The sequence below is a fragment of the Eschrichtius robustus genome, chromosome 1 (genome assembly GCF_028021215.1).
Source record: "Eschrichtius robustus isolate mEscRob2 chromosome 1, mEscRob2.pri, whole genome shotgun sequence".
Taxonomy (NCBI): Eukaryota; Metazoa; Chordata; class Mammalia; order Artiodactyla; family Eschrichtiidae; genus Eschrichtius; species Eschrichtius robustus.
Window position 1 is genome coordinate 181,513,141 of NC_090824.1, and position 22,998 is coordinate 181,536,138.

At 36.4% G+C, this 22,998-nt stretch overlaps 1 protein-coding gene across 4 annotated transcripts in view; it reads right to left on the reverse strand.

Moving 5' to 3' along the window:
• Window positions 1-734: 734 nt before the first annotated feature.
• The window catches only part of ANKRD26 (ankyrin repeat domain containing 26), a 92,983-nt gene continuing 70,719 nt past the window's right edge, over window positions 735-22,998 (reverse strand). For all 4 annotated transcript variants that reach the window (XM_068560356.1, XM_068560324.1, XM_068560346.1 and 1 more), the window contains 7 exons: window positions 19,164-19,276; window positions 17,424-17,553; window positions 11,063-11,353; window positions 10,266-10,483; window positions 8,656-8,884; window positions 2,854-2,899; window positions 735-1,670 (listed from right to left, as the gene is read on the reverse strand). In XM_068560356.1, the coding sequence (XP_068416457.1) occupies window positions 1,534-1,670; window positions 2,854-2,899; window positions 8,656-8,884; window positions 10,266-10,483; window positions 11,063-11,353; window positions 17,424-17,553; window positions 19,164-19,276 (1,164 nt within the window). In that variant the 3' untranslated portion in view covers window positions 735-1,533. The remainder of the gene's footprint in view (window positions 1,671-2,853; window positions 2,900-8,655; window positions 8,885-10,265; window positions 10,484-11,062; window positions 11,354-17,423; window positions 17,554-19,163; window positions 19,277-22,998) is intronic.

The following is a 22,998-nucleotide window of genomic DNA, read 5'->3' on the forward strand; positions in this document are numbered from 1 at the left end:
GTTTGTCGTGGGTAATGAGATTGCCTGGTACACATGAGAGGGAAAAAACAGGGTGAAAAGTTTACAGAGAGAGGAGATGTGAAATCGACATTGTGAAGAAAGAAGATGCAAATTAACTAAATAAAAGTAGTAGAATAATTTTCTTCAGCAGCACATAGATGCCTGGGTGGAGGTAAGGGGGAAGAATGATAAGCAATCTCTTACGGAGTTCTGCCAACTAAGTACACTGAAAGGACAGAAGAAAAGGGAATAAAGGATGTAAGTAAGAGTTACTAACATTTTAGCTCTTGGAATTGTTGGGAAGGAAAACACTTCCTCTACCCTCTTAGGTTCATTAATTGGGAATCTGCAAATTAAATTGACAAAAGCAGATTACCATGAGAAAAAAACATTTAATTGTGTATGACTACATGCAGGGTTTCACAAAGAAACGTGATTTGAAGGGGTGGCTACAACTGGGGCCTTATATACTACTTAATGTAAGTGACAGGGAGTAGCAGAAAGGCATCTTCTGAAAAACATGACTTCTTGGTGGGGGGAGGGAAGGGCACTTATGGGAGAACAAATGACATTTAGGAAAGATAAATGTTACATTAGGAGAATATATGGGAGATATGGTAGTTTTATGAAAATCTCTGTTTGAGTCTGGTGCTTGGAACTTCTCTCTAATTTTAAGACTGTTTCCAAAAAGTAAGTAAGTAAATAAATAGAAAAGGTGAAAAGTCTTAGGCAAATTTTATTTCTCCAGGAGGAAAGATCTATGAATGAGTGTTTAAAGTTATATATACTAAGTTTTATGGCACTATAACAATTGTAATACATCAAAACATTGACAATAAGGACTTCCCTGGTGGCACAGTGGTTAAGAATCCTCCTGCCAATGCAGGGAACATGAGTTCGCCCTGGTCCGGGAAGATCCCACATGCCATGGAGCAACTAAGCCTGTGCGCCACGACTACTGAGCCTGTGCTGTAGAGCCCGCGTGCCACAACTACTGAAGCCCGCGTGCCTAGAGCCCAGGCTCCACAAGAGAAGCCACCGCCATGAGAAGCCCATAGCCCCCGCTCGCCGCAACTAGAGAAAGTCCGCATGCAGCAACGAAGACCCAACACAGTCAAAAATAAATAAATAAATATTTTTTTTAAAAAACAAAACATTGACAATAGCCATAGCAGCAGTATATCCAAATGATGTCTGTCTAAATCTTTAGGTCTATATATAGTGATAAAATTGGAAATATAAAAAAGCTATCAATCAACACCACTATATATTAATGACAAGTTTGGTTGTCTGGGTGCTGGTATCAGGGCTCAGTTTGAGTATGTAAAACTCAACAGTGTTTTGATTCACAAAATCTGCTTAAAAGTAAGTTAGATGCAGAGAAACATGGTTTAAAATACTATATAAGTTTTCATCATACACATATAATACAAAAATATTTTCCTTTAATACAGATTTTCACATCATGTTTAATGGGAAACAACTAAAATGTTATGCAAACAACCCAGTAGGGAAATTTTTACTATTTATCTTTTAGATCATATAATTTTTCTTCAAAATCTGTACATATTCTTGTGACGTTTTCAAAACTAGATCTTGATTTAGATTTGACTCATCAGTAGCTCCTAGAGGAGAAGCTCTATAGGATCCAGATTCACATTCAGCAGCAGCTGAAAAGAAAAAGAAAGGATTATATTCTTTACCTAAAATACTTGAGTTAACTAAATATAAGTTAGTAAAAAAAAAGCTGAGACCTTTCTAAGTGTTCAGAAGAATGAAAAATGTCTATACACGACATAACACAAAATACAAGATTACTATTATATAATTTGCCCGTGGTTGCACAATGAATTAATTGCTCTTGTGGCTGAGTATCAGAGCTTCTGGTTTTCTCATTCTTCATTCATTTACTCAACAACCATCTGCTAAGGTGCTGTGACAAGCACTGAAATTACAAGATGAAGGTGACACAGTCCACCCTGAAAAATCATATACTATAAACTGGAAAAACAGACAAACAGGCAATTTCCATACAGAGTCATAAATACTATGACAGGTATAAAAGAGGGTACAAGGAACCCTCAGAAGTGACACCCAGCTTTGTGTCAATACTGTCAGCTTTCTGGTGGAGGTGGTATGTAAGTGGATTCCTGAAGGACAAGGAAAAAGTACGGGAGACGGAGGGAAGAAGCAAATACAAAGACTAAAGGTGAGGAAGAGCACCTGTGGGATTGTAAGCAGTCTATTTGACTGGATGCAGAGCAAAGGGGCAGAGGAAGGGAGTAAAGAGATAAGGCTGAATACTATGGCAGGACCCAAACTGATTTGGGTGTTTTTATTCCATGATAAGGAATTTGGAATTTTTCCTGAGAGCAAAAGATAAACCAATGACAAAGTCAATGACAGGAAATTTTAATGTCAGCCACTAAGTGACAGCTACACGAACGTGACTGCTTGAGTCTGGGTTTTTTGGCCTTAATCACTACCAGAAACTTGAGAAGTTGATGAACCCCATGTTTTCTAATAGTGTCAGTGTGCAGGCTGACAGTTCCACAGGGATGACAGAAGTAGAGGAAGGATATAGCCAGAAATAAAAAGAAATACATAGATTTTTTGAGATTTTTTTTTTTTAAAGCTATGGAACATGATGAATAAATGAGGAATCAGGATATTTTTCATTATGAATGTTCATGCTTTCACATTTTTCATTAGATATGTATAAGAAAAGATATTTAACCTATCAGTAGTATCTGTAATCCAAACAATGGAAAGAGATGCCATTTACTATTGAATATTTACAGTTTATTTCAGAAATCAATGTCTAAATTTAATTCATAAATTTCGGCAACATACCTTTTTCTAGTTCTCTAGTTATATTTTTTTCCATCTCCTGCTGCATCTGAAATAAGTAAAATATTATTTATGTTTAAGTTAGACAAGAGACATTTTTGTAGGAATGATGTATAGCTTATGAAATGTGGCCTTTAAATAATACTTCTAGAGACTAGACCTAATTTGAGGATTGCTTAAATAGAAAAATAATCACATAAATAAAATAAAATAAATTCCTACTTATTTTGATTTTAGATAATAGAGAACATATATATGTAATGTTATTTAGATTAATCTGATAAAAAGTACAATAAATATCGGTCTATTGAATATACATATTTCAGAGGGTGATATTTGATCTTATTGGTACAAACAAGTTTAAACGATTCAAGTCATATATTACAATGAATGCATTACTTTGCAATTCTTAGAAAAATTGCTCTTTATAAAAGTTTAATCAGTTTTTTTACTCTAATGGATTTTTCCTTAAAATGAGTTTTCCATTCTTACACTTCTATAAAACTAAAATTTTAAGGTATGTTCTATGGTAATAATTTTTCAACATAGAATCTTAAATACATAAAATGAAGAAAATGGTTCTGTTGTAATGTCATGTCAAAATTCTACCGGCAAAAAATTAAGTAAAGGTATTTTCCTGTCTATGTTAGGACTAAAACATTTATTTCAAAAAATCTGCAAGAAAAAAGGAAAAGTAGAGGCTAGAGCCAGTTTTCAAACTCAGTGTCTGATTCATGACTTTCTAGAATTAGAAACAAGGAAAACAGTATATAATTCTTTAACTGTAACTTTGTTTCCATTCTAGAAATTAGGGCCAACTTTTTGAAACATTTGACTAATTATAGTTATCTACTTAATTATGAAATGTGTGGGAACATTTCAAACTGTATTACAAGTGTCTCCACCTAGAGTGTTCTTTTAAAAATCTTTCTTATAAAAGGCACCCTCTCACTAAACAGGGTCTAAAATAGTATACTGAACATAATAAACACTGTGATGATAATGATAACATGGTAGCCAACGCCTTTGTAAATTTTAGGTGCGAAGACAAATTTTTTGGCTAGCAGGTTTCCCAATATTTTCAGAGACTGTTTTCCATAACACTTTTCTGACAACAGCACTATAGAGAGGCCCTGTAAAATGAATAATGTGACAACATTATTAGACAGGTCTTGTGAAATTAATAACTCATAACAGATGAAGGAAGAAGCCTTTACTGAAATGATTTTTTATTACCATTAATAAACGCTGCAAAACGTAGGTCACGTTTTTACACGCGTTGAATTAGGGAATGACCCGTGTAACATTACTCTCTTTTCCCCCAAAAGCTCTTTTCCTAAATATGTACTTCCGAGACCCTTATGTTGATTTCTAGGTGAGGATAGTACTCAGCTGGAGGCAGTAGTTGGAAGTCGAACATTAATAAGGAGAACACACCTGCATTTTTCTTTAAACTTTTCCATGTAACAAAAACACAGGAAGGTGAGAAAATTATACACAGGAAAACAATATATCAGCAAGTTTTAATCCTAAAGATTTTTAGTTAGAAGGATTCTCTCATAACTGGTAGTTTCCAAACTATGTCCCATAGAAATGGAAGGTCCCACTGAGGACACTGCAGGATTGAAGGACAGAGAAGTCACAGCTTCAGGGTCTCCAGCCACTCCTTTAGCTAAAACAGCTCTATATTTGTCTCTGTTTTATATAATACAGTTTCATGCAAAAAATTTTTTTTTTATAAAAGAAAGGTTCTTTTCCTTGAAAAAAAATTTTTTAAGGTATGAGAGTCATTGATTTTGTCAAAGTCCCTAATTTTACAAAAGAGGTAACAAAGGCTCAGAGAGACTTTGCCTGGTGTCACAAAGCCAACGGCCTTCTCACTGAGTCTAGAGTTCTACGCCAGCTACTTCCTCAGATTAAGAAAAAAAACACATAGATTTTTAACTATAACTCAGAGAAAATAAATATGTAAAACTCTGTCATGTAGCTCAATAATGTTTGATGCATGAGACATGAAATAGTAGCTTTCTAACTAAATTATGTTTTAAAGGCATGAACAAGAATAAATTATCATAACTCCTATTAGTAGCAGTCAATATATTTAATTTATAAAGCACAGATTTTTTTTTTTTAACCACAGGACAGGGAACTTGAAGGAGAAAATCTTTAGTTGAATCACGCAGGCCAAAACTGAGGAGATTCTTCTTTAAAAGGATATTCGTTTCCTCCAAATAAAACTTGCTTCCTCCCGTTAGGCCTAATTTGGGATGAAGTATTCTGAGGCCCACTGTGACTGCACACCTAAAGCACGTCCTCCAATTCATTACTTATGTGTCAGTAACAAAGCTCCTTAGTTGATCTCCAGCTGCTGACTCCCGCGTGCTGAACTCAGAAGGGGAAGAGAAGTGTCATCTGCCACCTGCCCACCACAGCTCCAACAAGGCAGAGGACCACACGACACTGAGGGAACGTTTTCTTCTTCTCCCCTGACTTTATAATTAACGTACATTGTTCAAAACAACCCCCACTATAAAGTAGGGGAAAGGTGAAAGGAACATTTTAGAAAGAAACGTAGTGAAGCCAATAACAATACGAAGCACAACAAGTATGTGTTCCGTTCACTCAACCATAATGTATTACTGTTAAATTATATCTGAGACTGCAGGCTGGAAAATAATGTTGCACTCTCTTTTTAAGACCAATTTGATAAATATATACACACCACACACATACACATGCACACTCATTTCCAAAGTTAATTTATTTTCAGTAATTATTGATACTTTTAAAATTTGATATCACTCATTTTAAATGTCATGAAAATGCAATAAAATCAAGTCATTTAAACCACTTCAATTCATTATCCAATTGTAAACAGGCTAATGTATGAAGGAAATTACACTTGGCAGTCTGTAGACATTAAATACATGTATTTTGCTGCAGAGAGGAGAACTGAGGAAGAATTTGTAGATCAAAGAGCTAAAAAACTAAGTACAGAAAAAATAAAATGAATGAAAGAAAAAGAACTGTAAGAAGTTGAGCTATTACCTCTATCTTTCAAAAGATAAAACACCTACTCATTTGTCCATGTGGACAAAATGAAGAGGGAACAAGAAGGATTACACTGATATAATAAACTGAGACAATAAACAAGTTTACTGAACTCTGCCTGTGCCTTATGAGAAACTAGCTTAACTACTGTGGTAATCTGATTAGAGTTAAAACTCAGAGTGGATAGGCACTGCCTTGGTGATGTAAACAGGGGGCCTATTTTTTAAAAGAAATGTGACTCAGTGTTCTGGTGATACACAAAATGTGTCATATAAAAAGTCAAAGTCTTAGGAATATTAATTGTTTTAGCTTCAGTGCATTTGTATGACCACATTTAGAAACAGAGTTGCTAAACTGAATGGACATTTGAGCAATTTTTAAAATTAACTTAAATAAATCATTAGAAAAATTTTGAAAGTGTCAGTAATGCACCAAAAGTCCAAAATCAGTCAATGTAAAATGTAGTCCTCCTACTTAAGACAGATTTAAAGGGCATTTATTAACTACTGTGGCCATGCATCGTGTTCGGCACACAAATACCTAAAAACTCTTGAACATAAAAAAATCTTCAAACCAGCGAAATTGTGTCTGTTATAAAATTGTCTGGAATAGATTTTTAAGTTTTCAGTTCTTGAAAAAATTCTATGTGCAAGAAAACCTAACAGTGATGTAGCTGTTCTGGCTAATGTCAACTTTTCGTATTTTATAATAATATAATTAAATAACACAATTGAAAAAAACTGTAAAATTACTTCTGATATATAGGACAAAACATCCCAGAATTAACTAGAATGTGAAAACTGAGGGTAAAATTAGCAAGACAGATCCGTAGTAATCTCCTACCCCCACAATGGTATCAACTGACAAGACTGAACTTCATGTACTGGTGAGGGAGGTAATAAATCTAAGTGTTAGGTACATGGAGAAAGATTGCTGCTACAACCAGCGCAACTGAAACCACAGACCTAGAGCAGTACTTTGCTATAATTATTTTCCTTAAAGTTAGGGGAAAATGCTGAGTAAGATAAAACTTCACAGTAGGAATAGTCCAAAATGTTAAAACCTTGCAAATAAAGGAGACTGATAAACAAATGCAATCCTAATGCCATTTTTAACATTTTACTTTGTAGAATCATAGCTAAAACCTTTAGAACGCTATCGTTTTATAATGTCCCATCCAAAAACCCACCCCCTTCTATCATTTTAGACAGTACGTTAACACCTCTCATAGTACTTATGTTTTCCTAGTAGAAATAATTATATTCCTAGCAATTCTAGAAGGCACCTTCTTTCTGTAAGTCTTACTAAGAATTATGTGAACAATAACTGTATAATAACTCTTCTGCGGCATTCTGTAGTGATTACGGAGACATGTCTTTGCATCTTGATAGAGTAAGTAGTGCTCTTCAATCTCTCTTATTAAAACCAGCACGATTTGGCAAAGACCCCACAAGGGAACTATGTATACCTAGTAACTACAACATTGAGTTTAAAATAAACTATTTTTCTATTTATCTAGAATTACTAAAAAAATAAACACCTCTTTCCTCCAAAAAAATTAAAGGAAAAACATCCCGCAGAAATTTTCTCTCACATTGTTTTTGCATTCACACACTCTTTCATCTTCATCTTGTAAAATGATACATTGTCTGATTTTTTGGGTGACAACTCATGAGAACATTCTAAGTTTACATCATGCTTAGGAACTGACAGAGGGCTTGACATGCATTTTCTTTTTGACCCTGGAGTCCAGTTTCACGGCTCTGAAGCACTTAGACCCAATTTAGCCACAGCACTGTCTAAGAAACCTTAGCTTTGCTCTTCTGTGATTTGTTACAATGTGGAGCCAAATGAGAAAACAGGCTGAGACCTCATTTAACAAGGGCTACTTTTCTCTGCATCAAGAACATCATGAAAACACCATCAAAACCATAAACCCGTGTGCACTGAGTGAAATGGATATTTTAATAACAATGATACCCAATGAAAACTAATTGCAGTTTAAAGACTCCCCATCATTGCCATCTTAGTCATCATTCATCCAGGTGATGGCAAGATAGAGACATAAGTGGACTTCATTTTAAAAATTTAAATATTTGCTTTATTTAACTACGTATTTAGAAATGTTCTACAATTGCTCAGCAAGACATTTTATAAAAATTCAATAAAAATGCTGTAAGTAAAATAGCAATTAAGGATGCACTCTCATGTACGAAAATGACAAAAAATTTTAACTTAAAAACAGAAATTAACCTATTTAGTGCTACAAGTCTATTTAATTCACAAAAAGGATTTATCTAGCATTCCTTTAAATAAAAAAAATCCATATATGGTTAAGTGTTTGGATGCCAATCATTCACTTATGCTTAGGGGTAGAAAAACTAGGGTGCAGCAAAGCTTGAAAATGATTATGAACCATCGCCAAACTGAAATCAATTTGAAAGTGTATCTTTGGTTATTAGGCAATAATATTTAATTTCTAAAATAGAATTTAACTGCAGCTTTTCAAGAAATTTAAAATTTGTCAGTTTAATTACAGTTACTGAATAAAGTTAATGATAAATCTCTCTTGAAAATGAGAAATCCAGGGACTTTAAAAAATCATAAAATTTCTGTCTCTTTATTAGCACAATTAATTATGGCTTTTACTTCGTGTGCGTAAGTCAGATAAACAATTCAGAATTTCACCAAATTAAAAACAAGAATTATTATCAGAAATCTGAAACCCAAGGAAATAAAGATAATATAACTAACCTTAGTCAAGTAAGTCTCCATGCTCTTATTTGAAGGGCGTGAACTTGAGGTAGAAATCTCTAAGTTTTCTCCTGGAGTAAGATTTCTATTGAGCACTAAACTATTATTAAGATTTCCAACACAAGGTGGCTCCAGGACTGGCCTCGTAGTAAGAGTGCTGAGTAAAGATCTGTTCTGCTGTTTCTCCACCAGTAGTTTGGTACTGATCTCTGCCAGCCTCTCATTAGTCCTGGGAAGATGGCAAAACACCAATTTCATTCATTTCATTTCCCCTAAATGATTCCTAAATGATTTGCATTTTTTAAATTGCCATAAGAGTAAATGGAATGTCCCATTAAACCACGTTTTAACACTGAAAATAGGTCAGAGCAGACCTACTATAAACAATTCTAGGTGTAAAATTGTTCTAAAGAAGTATGTATGTGTCTGAGGGATCCTTAACTAACAAGCAAGTCAAAGTCGGGAGAGGAGAGAAATGGCGTCAGCGGTTTAGATGGCTTAACAGGTGACACTTGCTGCCTTCTGCGATGGCTGCACCTAGACACTCACCTTTAGTAAACCAGTTCAGGGATGAAAAAACAAACCATCCCTCAAAGACATTTTCAAGCATTTGCTTTCACCACCCCTGTATACACATTTCACTCATTACCTCAGAGAAATTAAGCATTCGGCACTGAGGAATAATCTAGAGCAGCGGTCCCCAACCTTTTCGGCACCAGGGACCAGTTTCGTGGAAGACAACTTTTCCACGGATGGGGGTGTATGTTCAGGCGGTAATGCGAGCGATGGGGAGCGATGGGGAGCAGCAGGTGAAGCTTTGCTGGCTCGCCCACCGCTCACCTCCTGCTGTGCGGCCTGCTTCCTAACAGGCTGCAGACGGGCACCGGTAACACTGCTACTGAGGCACTGGAGGTGGGATCTGCCCTTGCGGTCTTCCACACACCCCCTCACGCAGGCCACCGTGTTATTTTTAGACACTTTGTGAATTATACAGCCCTTCGCCCCTCTGTTACTTCCCCCTTGTTTCACAAGCATGCCTTTATGTAGAGTAGAAAAACTTCAAATACAGTAGTTTGTCTCAGGGCGCCCTCTAGCGATGATACCAAAGATCATAATCAAGAAAGTAAATTTACCAAATGCTAAAATGTGACGCTTTGCGTTTAAGCTGTAATCTTCCAAAAAATAATTAAACTCGTTAATATTTCTATTTACGGGAATTCCAACAAGAAATTTTATCTAAATTACAAAGTTTCAAAAACACTTAGCTTAAAGACTAAATCAGGTTAACTATTGGGTTGGCCAAAAAGTTCGTTTGGGTTTTTCCAGTAACATCTTACGGGAAAACACAAACGAACTTTTTGGCCAACCCAATATATGAACATATAAAAAATAAAGTTATGTAAAACCAACAAAAAGGTGGGGAGATGCAAACTGGACTAACATTTTAAAGGTGACTTCACTTACTAACATCATTTTCCAAAGTTATACTACCTAGTTAGCTTTCACTTCCTACTAATCTCATGAACCTGGCTCAATAAAAATTATGCTTTGGAGGCAAATTAATGAGCTAAATTTAAATTTATTTTCTATGATTCTATGTTTTGACTTACTTGTTTAGTTTATTTGCCAATGACTTTCTAACTTTTAGTTCTTCAAGGTAGAGTTGCTTATATTTTTCCAACTCTGCTTTATTAGAATCTTCTTGAAAAGTTTTCATTTTGGAGAGTTCAGATTCCAGATCTTTAATTCTGAGTTCCATTTGACTTCTTATTGAAGCATTATTATTCTCTCTCAACTGCTGTAAGTTTTCTTGAGATGCTGCTTGTGTCTAAAGTAAAATAAAAAGATACATGTTTAAAATAATTATAACCTGAATAATTATATTTGTGCCCTTTAGTTTTGCGTCAATGATTCAGAGAGCAATTTTAAATGTGAAAAAAAAGCTGACCTTTAAAAATATTTATCATCAATGCAAACTGAGTTAAATCTTAATTATAAAATTAAAGTTGAATCATTCTTATATTCGTACTCATGTAATCTGATAATTCAAAGAATAATAGGACCAATTTAAAAATTTTTAAATTGAACAATACAACTAAGAATAATCCAAGAGTACAGTACAATTTCTAAATCACAATATTTTGTTTAATCCTAATAGTTTTGTTTTATACCAGTTGGTCTTAAAAATAAAATGATTCTCTAGTGAGAATCGTTCTGAAAGATCAATTTAGTGAGAATAATGATGGAAACTGAAATATTTAAAGGGAGAAACAAATGCCACCTTCCTTCCAGAAATTTACAAAACAAACTGCTATAAGGGAAGTAGAAGAAACACATAAAATGTATACATCCGAAATGTAATTTATAGTGAAGTGAATTAAAGCACATTAAAGATCAGTAAATTAACCTGTAAAAATAGGTTGACTTCTTTTAATTTTTCTATTATATCCTGTCTTGCTCTTTCTTCAATCTCTCGTTTATACTGCTCTACTTGACTGTGTTCTATCATATTCATTTCTATATGGCTTTTGAGGTTCACTACTTCTTGTTCCAACTTCTTTTTATTCTTCTCTAGTTTTTCACATTTCTTTTGTATTACTTTCATAGATAATAACTCCTGTTGAAAAACTTGATTTTTTGCATCCAGATGTAGACATTTGGAAGATGCAGTTTCCAGTTCTGCTGTAAGGTCATCAATCTGCATGAATAAAATAAAATCGTTTGGTAATTAGGGACGTAGACTGAGAATAGCCTAACTCAAAACCAGTATCAACTTTTGAAATAAATTCAGTTACAATAAAATGGTATCTATATTGTAGCATGTAGGACCTTGAAGTACTAAGAAAATGAAGAAAAAAGTTCAAACCACCAAGAGCCACAAATATATGTCCTTTACTGTCATCATTGTTACACAACATTTGCATTTGATTTTATACTCTTTTATTCTTCTATTGTTTCATGTCTGTCCTCCATAAAATGACTATAAGTCACCTCTTAGTAGAAAGCCTCTTACTCCTTCCCCACCCCCATCTTAACCCTCCATGATTTTTAAAGTTTTAGGGATATCATATTGAGTTATTTAGGGCTGAGTTAATAAATGCCTCCCAAAATAAGACTCTGAAAATCAGGCTCTAATTAATGAGTCTTGTAAATATGGCTTCTAATACCATAAGCCTTCTTCTGAATTACAAATATTTTATGCTAATTTGAATTGCATTCCAAGGAGAAATGCTTCGCAGGGTTAAGGAGAAATCACATCTCCCAGTGTAATAGTTTAGCGAGATGATCCGTACATTTTTCTGAACAAAAGAGTGCCATTAATTCTTGTAACGCTTTGTTACTTTCCACAGAATAAGAGAACATACTAAACAAAACAAACCAAAAAACTTGCTGGAATTTCAACGACACTGAGTTGGGAAGAACTACTTCCCTTTAGACAGAATGATTATTCGGTAAGACAAGGCAAGTGGATGTGGTAGTTTTAAAACATGTCTACAAATTCTTTGACACTTTTCTCACGAAGTTCCCAGGGCCTCACAAGACTGTTAATGGAAGCCTGACGGCCCTTGAAGAGGCTGAAGGTGACAGCTTCTAGGCAAGGGAAGAAAATGACACTGCAACTTGGAGGAAGGGGGACTCTAGCTACAAAGCAGCTGAAAGTAAAATTGATGAGAGGGATAAGCTAAAAAAAAAAAGACTATTAAATATAAAGGAGCCAGGACTCATTGGATTCAAATATCTGTATCCCATTTACAGCATCTCCGCATGCCCAAATAATGCTAAAACAGAGAAATAGCTTCTGGGCTAAGATCAGATTTAGGGTGCTGCCAGGAAAACATGGTCTAAAGATGAAGCCAAGACTGTAGAACCCTTTACTAAGACCCTGGAAAGACTTAAGTTGGTGCCTCAAATTCCTTTAAGGATCTTAAAAAAGCATAAGAATTTTAAAGGCATCATCCTACAAAGTTTCCCGTCCTACAACAGCTTCACAAGAAGCCCAAGGGGAAGAGCTTATCTCAAAAAGATTTGGGAGGGTAGCTTTTCCAATGGCAGGAAGCCCAATAAAATTCACAGGACACTCAAAGCTTTAAAGAGAACTGTGGTAGCAAAAACACTGCTTGCTAGCTTGGTTTAACAGAGACTAAGACAGTACAAAATGAGAAGAGGCCTTTGGGATTTTCTTAGAAGTTCTGTAAGTCCCCCTTCCTCCAGGTTTCAGTGTCCTTTTCTTCCCTTGCTGGCTTGAGAAACACTGCTCAGCTGCAAACACAGGTCATTTCTTATGAAAAGGACAGAACAAAGAGCTCAGAGGGTACAGCAAAGGAGAATCACTTCCATGGTCGGGACTAAGTCCTAATCAAAGAGCTGGCAGCAGGTATCAGGCTGTATTTCAGAACTGCTATGGACCAGCATGTCTTCCATTTTCCATTTCTGAATGGGAGAGTCTTTAGCAGTTTAACAGGATGTTGGGTATGTGGGTGGCAGAAAATTTGTCCCTTTAGTTCTCAAGTCTTAGTACTGAGAGGACTGGTACTCAAGGGGCTATACTCTAGAAACCACACCCAGGAGCCTCATCCCCATCTGTACCCAGTGAAAGATGGTAAGATCCTGGACTCAAGCCTGAGCCTGACACTGTAACAATTGAGACTTGTGGGGGAACTGGGTAGGGATAAGTGTATTCTTCATGCGGAAGGAATATAAAAAATTGTGGCAGTGGGTAGATTATGCTGGTTTTTAAATGTATCCATAAATTTAAAAAAAATTTATTCCATAAAAAAAGGTAGACTATGGGCCAAGCGTAAGTGACTTATTCCTAATGAACAGAATATGGTGAAAGAGCTGCTGTGTGAATTGCAAGGTGAGGTTAAACAAGACAATACAGCTTCTGCCTGGCTCTTAACCTTGGAACCCAGCCCCATGTTGTGAGGAAGCTCAGGCCACAAAGGGAGCCTAGATGTTCAGGGTAGGTGTTCCAACTGAGGGGAAGAGAGGCCAGCTGTCCTGGCTATGCTTTTCCTAAGTGTAGATTGTGAACAAAATAAACGTTGCTTATTTAAGCTACTAAACTTTGGGGAGATTTTTAGGAAAAAACAGATAGAAAAGTGGATAAAAAAAAGAGATAATAAGAAACATAACTTAGACACAGTAGAAATTGGTTTCCTATAAACTGGAATCTAATTAAAGTTGAGATTAACTTAAAATGACAAACAATGCTGATGAGAAGAAGCAGATAACTAGAAGAAAGACCTAAGAACTATTCAGGAGGAAGTTTTCGGGGGGTTCCCTTCACTTACAATTTCTTACAAATAGGCAGGTATGCCTCTTTAGAATTTCCCCTCAAGTTTGAAGATAAGGAAGATTGGTAAGCAAGGAGACATATGAAGTATAATAGTTGAAAAACAACTAGAAATCGTCAGCTTAATTACCAAAATCAGACTTTTTTCTCCTCATCTCAATTAACTGAAATTCTAAGGGATAGGCAGCTTTGAATATTTATTAATCTAGGACTCAATCTTCATTGTCCTTTCCTCAGAGAGGAAATAAAACATCATGGAAGCATTTTTAATCTTCTTAGTAGTAAAACAAATGCAGTGTCCTTTGGCAGTATATAATTAAATATAATTTTTCCTTTACCTTACTTAAAGCTTGTTTGTAAGGGAAGGTAGGACTATCTCATTTTTACATTGTACCACAGTGCTTCTCTATATCATACAAATTGGCTTTGAAATTTTGAAATTCAAATTACTAATCTATTATTTGTCCCGGATAAATTGATTGGCTATTACCTTTTCTAAAAAAAATTTATTTTATTTTATTTATTTTTGGCTGTGTTGGGTCTTCGTTGCTGCATGCAGGCTTTCCCTAGTTGCGGTGAGCAGGGGCTACTCTTCATTGAGGTGCACAGGCTTCTCATTGCAGTGGCTTCTCTTGTTGTGGAACACGGGTTCTAGGTGCATGGGCTTCAGTAGTTGTGGCACACAGGTTCCACAGTTGTGGCTTGCGGGCTCTAGAGTGCAGGCTCAGTAGTTGTGGCGCACAGGCTTAGTTGCTCCATGGCATGTGGGATCTTCTCGGACCAGGGCTCGAACCATTGTCCCCTGCACTGGCAGGCAGATTCTTAACCAATGCACCACCAGGGAAGCCCTACCCAGTTTTGTTTTGTTTTTTAAAATTATTTATTTTTTCAAAAAAATCAAAAAAAAAAAAATTTATTTATTTATTTATTTATGGCTGTCTTGGGTCTTCATTTCTGTGCGAGGGCTTTCTCTAGTTGCGGCAAGTGGGGGCCACTCTTCATCGCGGTGCGCGGGCCTCTCAGTATCGTGGCCTCTCTTGTTGCGCAGCGCAGGCTCCAGATGCGCAGGCTCAGTAGTTGTGGCTCACAGGCTTAGTTGCTCCGCAGCATGTGGGATCTTCCCAGACCGGGGCTCAAACCCGTGTCCCCTGCGTTGGCAGGCAGATTCTCAACCACTGTGCCACAAGGGAAGCCCCCTACCCAGTTTTTAACAGCTATACTCTTAAAAATTTTTCTTTGGATGGGATGAAATAGTTATTCTATTCATTATGTGTTAAGCTATAAAGTACAGCTACGCATCTCTTTCTTTTTAAATAAAAGAAGGTAGATACAGGGAACTGTGGTTTCTGAGAATGCAGGATCTATGTCAAGAACAAGATCAGCGCTAGTGTTATACACAAGAACCACGTCAAAAGATGATTTAATTGTGAATTGCAACATGATGGCTTAGAGAGACTTCCAACGAGGAAAGCTGACAGCCCAGACTTAATCTTCTCCTAGATGGTGAAATCTATGGATGAGTCTATGAATTATAATGAGCTAAACATAATGAAGCAGATAGCAGACTAAGTCAGCAGATCTTGTGACCAAGATTTGATGGAAACTGGAGTGAAGTGGGAGGCACTGGGTGAGAGACTAAAGGTCTGAAAGGAGGGAGAAAAAAAGAAATGGACTTTACCTTTGTAAACCTACTTCCCATCATGTCATGGGGTCAGTGAGGCATAAGCTGGCCACAGGCTCCTTCAAGAGGCAAAAAACCTCCACAGAAGTGGAGTTAAAGACATTCCACTACACTGACTTTTTATTATTACATAAAACAACTGGTAATATGCAAGATGAGTAAGAAAGAATTCTCCTAAAATGACTTGGTACTGGCATAGGACAGACATATAGATCAATGCATTACCACTGAGGATCTAAAAAGAAAGCCCCACATTTATGGCCAACTGATTGTCAGTAAGAGTGCCAAATAATTGAATGAGACAAGAATAGTCTTTTTAACAAATGGTACTGGGACAACAGAATATCCACATACAAAAGAATAAAATCAGACCTCTACCTCATACCATATGTAGAAATTAACTCAGTATGCAAGAGCTAAAACTACAAAATTCTTAGATGAAAACACAGGTGTTTATCTTCATGACTAGATTTGGCAATTCTTAGATATGACACCAAAAGACAAAAATCGACTAACTGAACTTCATCAATATTAAAGACTTCCGTGTTTTGAAGGACACCATCAAGAAGGGGAAAGGGCAAGCTCCTGAATGAGAGAAAATACTTGAAAATCCTATATCTGATAGAAGATTTGTATCTAGGATACAAAAAGAACTCTTACAATTCAATAATAAAAAGACAATCCAACTTAAAAATGGGCAAAAAGTTGAATAGACAGTTCTTCAAAGAAGATACACAAATAGACAATAAGCACATGAAAAGTGCCTCAACATTATTAGTCATCAGCAAAATGCAAATCAAAACCACAATGAGATACCACTTCACATCTACTAGGATGGCTATAATCAGAAAGACAAGTGTTGACGGGCATGTAGAGAAATTGGAATGCTTACACACTTTGGATAAAAATGTAAAATGGTGCAGCCACTCTGGAAAACAGTACAGCAGTTCCTCAAAAGGTTAAACAGAGTTACCATGTGATACAGCAATTCCATTCATAAGTATATTCCAAAAAGAAATGAAAAAAATATGTTCACACCGAAACTTGGACATGAATGTTCACAGCAGCATTATTAATAGCCAAAAAGTGGAAACAACCCAAAGGTCCATCAACTGATGAATGGATATATAAAATGTGGTATGTCCATACAAATGAATATTATTCAGCAATAAAAAGAAATGAAGTCTTGATCCATGCTACAAAACAGATGTACTTTAAAAATATTATGCTGAATGAAAGAAGGCAGTCACAAAGGACCCCATATTCTGTGATTCCACTGACATGAAATATCCAAAATAGGCAAATCTATACAAACAGGGAGTACAGTCATGGTACTAGGGCTGGGACTATGAGGAAGGGAAAACTGGTACAGGGTGATGGCTAAAAAGTATAGGGTTTCTTTTTAGGGTGATGAAAATGGTCTAGAATTGATTGTGGTGATAACTGTATAACTCTTTGAATATACTAAAAGTCACTGAATTGTACAGTTTAAATGAGTGAACTGCATGTTATGTTCATTATATTTCAATAAAGCTGTCACCAAAAAATAATGGATGCTTTGGGGTAATGGTGTGCTGCTCAGCTTCAGATCACCAGCCATGGTTCAAGACACAGACAGTCAAAAGTGTGCCCTTTTTATGGAAAAATGATATAGGAAAAAGCTGTCTTTTTTACTGGTATCAAATCTAAAATATTAACAGACAAATCTGTGTTTCACTGCTCAAAGCATGAAGTGATTTATATTTCCCCAAATTAAGTGACTTTTGGGTCCCAAAACTGATTAAAAATTACCTTATGTTTTAGCATATTAATCTGAATATCCATTTCAATTTGATTGGTTTTTAAATCTCCATGGAAACTAAGCTCTCCATTTTCATATTCATTTAACTTCCTTCTTGGCATTTTTAAGAGTTTCTTAAGTCTGTAGAAATGCATAGAATGAATAAGTCAAGTTCTTTAAGAGTAGACATTTAATAATTATTTAAACAGATATATGTTCTATCATATAAAATAAACTCTATAAATTATAATCCTTTCTCATCTGTTCTAATCTAATATTGCTTGAAAGCATAATAACTAAATTATAATCTTAGGTAAATAATATGAAGAAAAATTTTATGACACATGCTAAGAGTTAATATAGTGTGTGTATACATATAAAATATATTACATATATTATACAGTTCTTATAAGTAAGCTGTTATTAGTATCCATTTTTAGTATGTTAATATAAAATATTAACTTATTATTAAATATTAGTTATAAACCAGAGATCAGTAACCAAGCTGAAGAAGAAGAGCATATCATACATGAATGTTTTGAAAAGACACAAAAAGACATTTTGGTACTGACTGACCACAGCCTCTACAAGAAGCAAAGAAAGAACACACAAAAAACATCGACACTCACTCAAAATAGAAAAAGAAACAAGAAAGAAAAATCTTTGGAGTCTGAGTTGACGGGGAAAAAAACCAGGCTGAGCTTCATAAGAAAGGAAATCAGCAGGGAGAGAATGTGTACCAGTCTCTTCAAGCTGTTTTAAGAGATCTAGAAATCTTGCCCAGCACAATGTTAACAAAATGCCAAGCAATGTAGAGAAAATTAAATGAGAGAAAAATACTAATGAGAATCAGGGAAGAACCATAAAAGTATAATACCAAAATCCACAGATGCTCAAGTCCTCCTGAGCGCATACTTCTGTATACTTTAAATCATCTCTAGATCACTTATAATACCTAATACAAGGTAAATGCTATGTAAATAGTTATAAACACAATGTAAATAAATGCCATGGAAATAGTTGCCACCTGAAGCCCATCCAAGTTCTGCTTTTTGGAACTTTCTGGAATTTTCTTCCCCCTGAATACCTTCAGTCTGAGGTTGGCTGAATCTGCGGATGCTGAGGGCTAAGCGTGCTCAGCAAATAACCACAAAGGAAGCCATGTGGAGGCATCACAGACATTGGGAAACACTCTATTTTTTTTTTTTTTTTATCTGAGTGGTCAAAACATGATCACTGATTTTATTATTCTTTAAGTCATACATATGTTTTTGTATATATATTTTAGAACTAAACTCTTAGAGCAGGAAGAAAATATAAGCAAAATCAAGATAGTTTTTGAGGTTGTTAAACAGTGACACAAATAGGTTTTTAAATATTAAAATACTTGAACGCTGAAGGGGAAGAACACAACTAAAAGAAGGCAGGGTTACCAGAAAAGAGCAAAGATATCTTGCAGACATAAAAATTCAAGGTAGATGATGAAGAGCAGAGTGACATTACTATAGGCAAGGCACACTATTGTTATTGTTTTAGAAATCATTAAAGAGGAACTGTAATACTGGGGCACTCAAAACAGTTTCAGATTGTGCTGTGAGTTTCTAAAGTAAACTTTTAAATAGGATGGATGACTTGCTGAAGTATGAATATACACATATAAAATGAATTTGTATCTAAGGTTTTAATAAAACAAAATTATAGTTAAATCAATTAATTAATAGTTGAAATTATCAGAAATATTAAAATCTTACCCAGTAATCTCTTTTTCTAATTCACTACTTTTCTTCATTTCTTGATCCAAACTATATTCCAGAGACTGTTTTAACTCAATACATTTCTTTAATTGCTGCTTTTCATCCTCAGACTTTGAAAAAAAATTTAAATTATTTTTTAAAACCTAGAGACTTACTCTTCTTTCTTAAAAATATTACTTCTCATGAGTTCATGAGTAATATATGTTTATAGTGAAACACAGTTTATAAACCTGATGCCAATAAGGACAAATTTCAAAAATAATGACTTTTCTTGAAACAGCTTAAATTGATTTTTCATCTTCATCATTTCATCATTTTTCTGGAATTTAAATTGCCAAAATTTATTTGTTAAAAACAGACGTTTTGGGACTTCCCTGGTGGCATGGTGGATAAGACTCTGTGCTCCCAATGCAGGGGGCCTGGGTTCAATCCTTGGTCAGGGAACTAGATCCCACATGCATGCCACAACTAAGAGGTTGCATGCCACAACTAAGGAGCCCACCTGCTGCAACTGGGGAGCCTGCCTGCTGCAACCAAGATCTGGAGCAACCAAAAAATATATATATAATAAATTAATTAATTAATTAAAAACCCAGAGGTTTTTATACACGTTAATGAAATTTTTTTAAAGAGTGGCTATATTTACATTTTAGTTTCTAAAGATGCCCTAGAAACATTTTCATCAATGGTTTAAGATATTCCAGGTTTTGTTAAATCACATCTTACTAATATAATTTTTGAAAAATTCCCACGCAACATGAGATAAAGCCTTTCATTCTCTGTAAGCATTCTTCCATAGGTTTCAATTTCTCCATTTCTATTAACCATTCTTCTCTTTAAATAAAGTTTAAGTCTTCTATACACTAAATAAAAACGTAACTTCTTCTCGATTCTTGTAGCTTTTTCTCTCATCCTTTTTCTCCCCCACCCCCGCCACTGGACTCTTACATTCTTTTTTTTAATTAATTAATTAATTTTATTTATTTACATTTGGCTGCGTTGGGTCTTTGTTGCTGCGTGCGGGCTTTCTCTAGTTGTGGTGAGCGGGGGCTACTCTTCGTTGCAGTGTGTGGGCTTCTCACTGCGGTGGCTTCTCTTGTTGTGGAGCACGGGCTCTAGGCGTGCGGGCTTCAGTAGTTGTGGCACTCAGGGTCAGTAGTTGTGGCTCACGGGCTTAGTTGCTCCGTGGCATGTGTGATCTTCCCGGACCAGGGCTCAAAACCCATGTCCCCCTGCATTGGCAGGCAGATTCCTAACCACTGCGCCACCAGGGAAGCCCTATCTGGTTTTTAACAGTTATACTCTTAAAAATTTTTCTTTGGATGGGATGAAATAGTTATTCGTTGCTACGCATGGGCTTTCTCTAGTTGTGGCGAGCAGGGGCTACTCTTCGTTGCGGTGCGCGGGCTTCTCATTGTGGTGGCTTCTCTTTGATGTGGAGCACGGGCTCTAGGCAAACAGGCTGCAGTAGTTGTGGCTCGTGGGCTCTAGAGCGCAGGCTCAGTAGTTGTGGCGCACAGGCTTAGTTGCTCCATGGCATGTGGGATCTTCCCAGACCAGGGCTTGAACCCATGTCCCCTGCATTGGCAGGCAGATTCCTAACCACTACGCCACCAGGGAAGCCCTGGACTCTTACATTCTTTAACGCATGGTCTCATCCACAATTCATCTTTCATCACTTATTCTCTTCTTTTACACTAAATTGACTTTCAATCTTGTAACTCCACTAAAATTTTTGCGGGTCATCAAGAACCGTTTCTGCAGTCCTTACCTGGCTTTACTTCTCAGCAGCAACTGCTAACGTGACCACACTCTGCCTCAGCTCCTCTGAGCCCACCTCAGTCTGAATGACAGTAACCCTTGATGTTCAGTCCTTGACCCTTTCTAATCTTCTTTTTAAATTCTCTCAGGGTTCCTTACATCTCAAGGCTTTGTACCAGATTCCCTAACCTACCTTTCCAGCCTTGACCCCTTTGCTGAGGTCACCTGTACTCTTCTCTCCCCCTTCTCATTCCTCATAGACAACATCCTCAGCCACACTCATGAGCCATTACTCGGTGTGGATTATCCTTGTACAGAGCTATTCTTGGACACTTTATGTTTATTCTGATTGGTGTTACTTTGAGTGTGGTGTTATTTTCTAATCTTGGGGGGCACCCTCACCCTTAGGATGTTGACCAGCATAGTTTGTCTTTATTTTCTTTTATAATGCAAAAGTTTTTCACAAGGGTCAGATTATCAATTATTTGCCTTTGTTTTCTTTTTTTTTTTTGGCTGCATTGGATCTTTGTTGCTGCGTGCGGGCTTTCTCTAGTTGCGGTGAGTCGGGGCTTCTCTTCGTTGTGGTGTGCGGGCTTCTCACTGCGGTGGCTTCTCTTGTTGCAGAGCACAGGCTCTAGGCACGTGGGCTGCAGTAGTTGCAGCACACGGGCTCAGTAGTTGTGGCTCGCGGGCTCTAGAGTGCAGGCTCAGTAGTTGTGGCGCATGGGCTTAGTGGCTCCCCGGCATGTGGGATCTTCCCGGACCAGGGATCGAACCCGTGTCCAATGCATTGGCAGGCGGATTCCTAACCACTGCACCAGGGAAGTCCCTGCCCTTGTCTTCTTTTGAATAATTTCCTATTCCATAGAGACCTGACCTTATGGAAGTCTTCTGACACTCCTTTCAGGTGAATACTCAACTATATTGTTTGGAGTCTTGAGTCAGCCAGAGCTCTCTCTTCTTCCCAGCCCAGATTCTTCACCTCAGCACTGTGCTGATCATATATCTTAACTCAGGTTGGTTCTGGCCTGGGGATTCCTGAGATGAGACCTTTCTAGAGAAGCCAGGGCTATTGACTGAGTTGGTGAAAAGCTGTCTCATTAAATTTTTGATTTGTGTAGACCTTAAAGTGGCCAATAATTCTATGTCATAATCCTAACTCATTTCTATAGGAATCTACAGAAAATCCCTCATTATTTTTTTAATATGCTTAATCAGTGTGGGGTATTCTTACAAAATTTTCAATTTCTGATACCCGAATAGATTTCTGTTTGACAATGTAAGGGGACATCTGGCACTCTCATTCACAGAAGACTCCTTTTGTCAACATATTGTATTGTCACGTGTATGAAAAGTATGCTAATACAATGTGACTAATTTATATCAAGTCTAGAAAAAATAATTTTCAATGTTTCTTTGAACACAAGAAGGACCAGTCAACAGAATGTTCTAGTTCCCCTGACAGGTATATCTGTATAATGACACTGCATGAATCTAACTATTGTGATGGAAAGAAACGAGTTGGTAGGTGCATCTACCTCATCCCTCCAACTTAGGGTTCACAATACAATCTTCTGATTTTTAAATCATAGGTAGCTTCCTCTACAAAGGAGAGTGTAAATGGCAGGAGAATCCCTTTCTGCTTGGTAAATAGTTACATAGCTTTCACTATACATTGATAAATTGGAATCCTGGATTACACATCAGTCTTTTCCGAGACTGGCTGTTACACCTTTGAAAGGCTGATTAACTCAAGTGTCTGGGAAAAAAACTGTTTCTGAACTTGCTATGCTAGGAGCACCTGTTACTATGTAAGGCCCTGATTGAGCAGCCATTTCTACTTTTTCACTGGCATCTCTTTTCTTTTTTTAAAGAAAAAAGGGGGACTTCCCTGGAGGTCCAGTGGTTAAGACTTTGCCTTCCAATGCCGGGAGTTCGATACCTGGTCAGGGAGCTAAGATCCCACATGCCTTGTGGCCAAAAAAACCAAAACATAAAACAGAAGCAATATTGTATCAAATTCAATAAAGACTTTAAGAATGGTCCACATCAAAAAAATCTTTAAAAAATA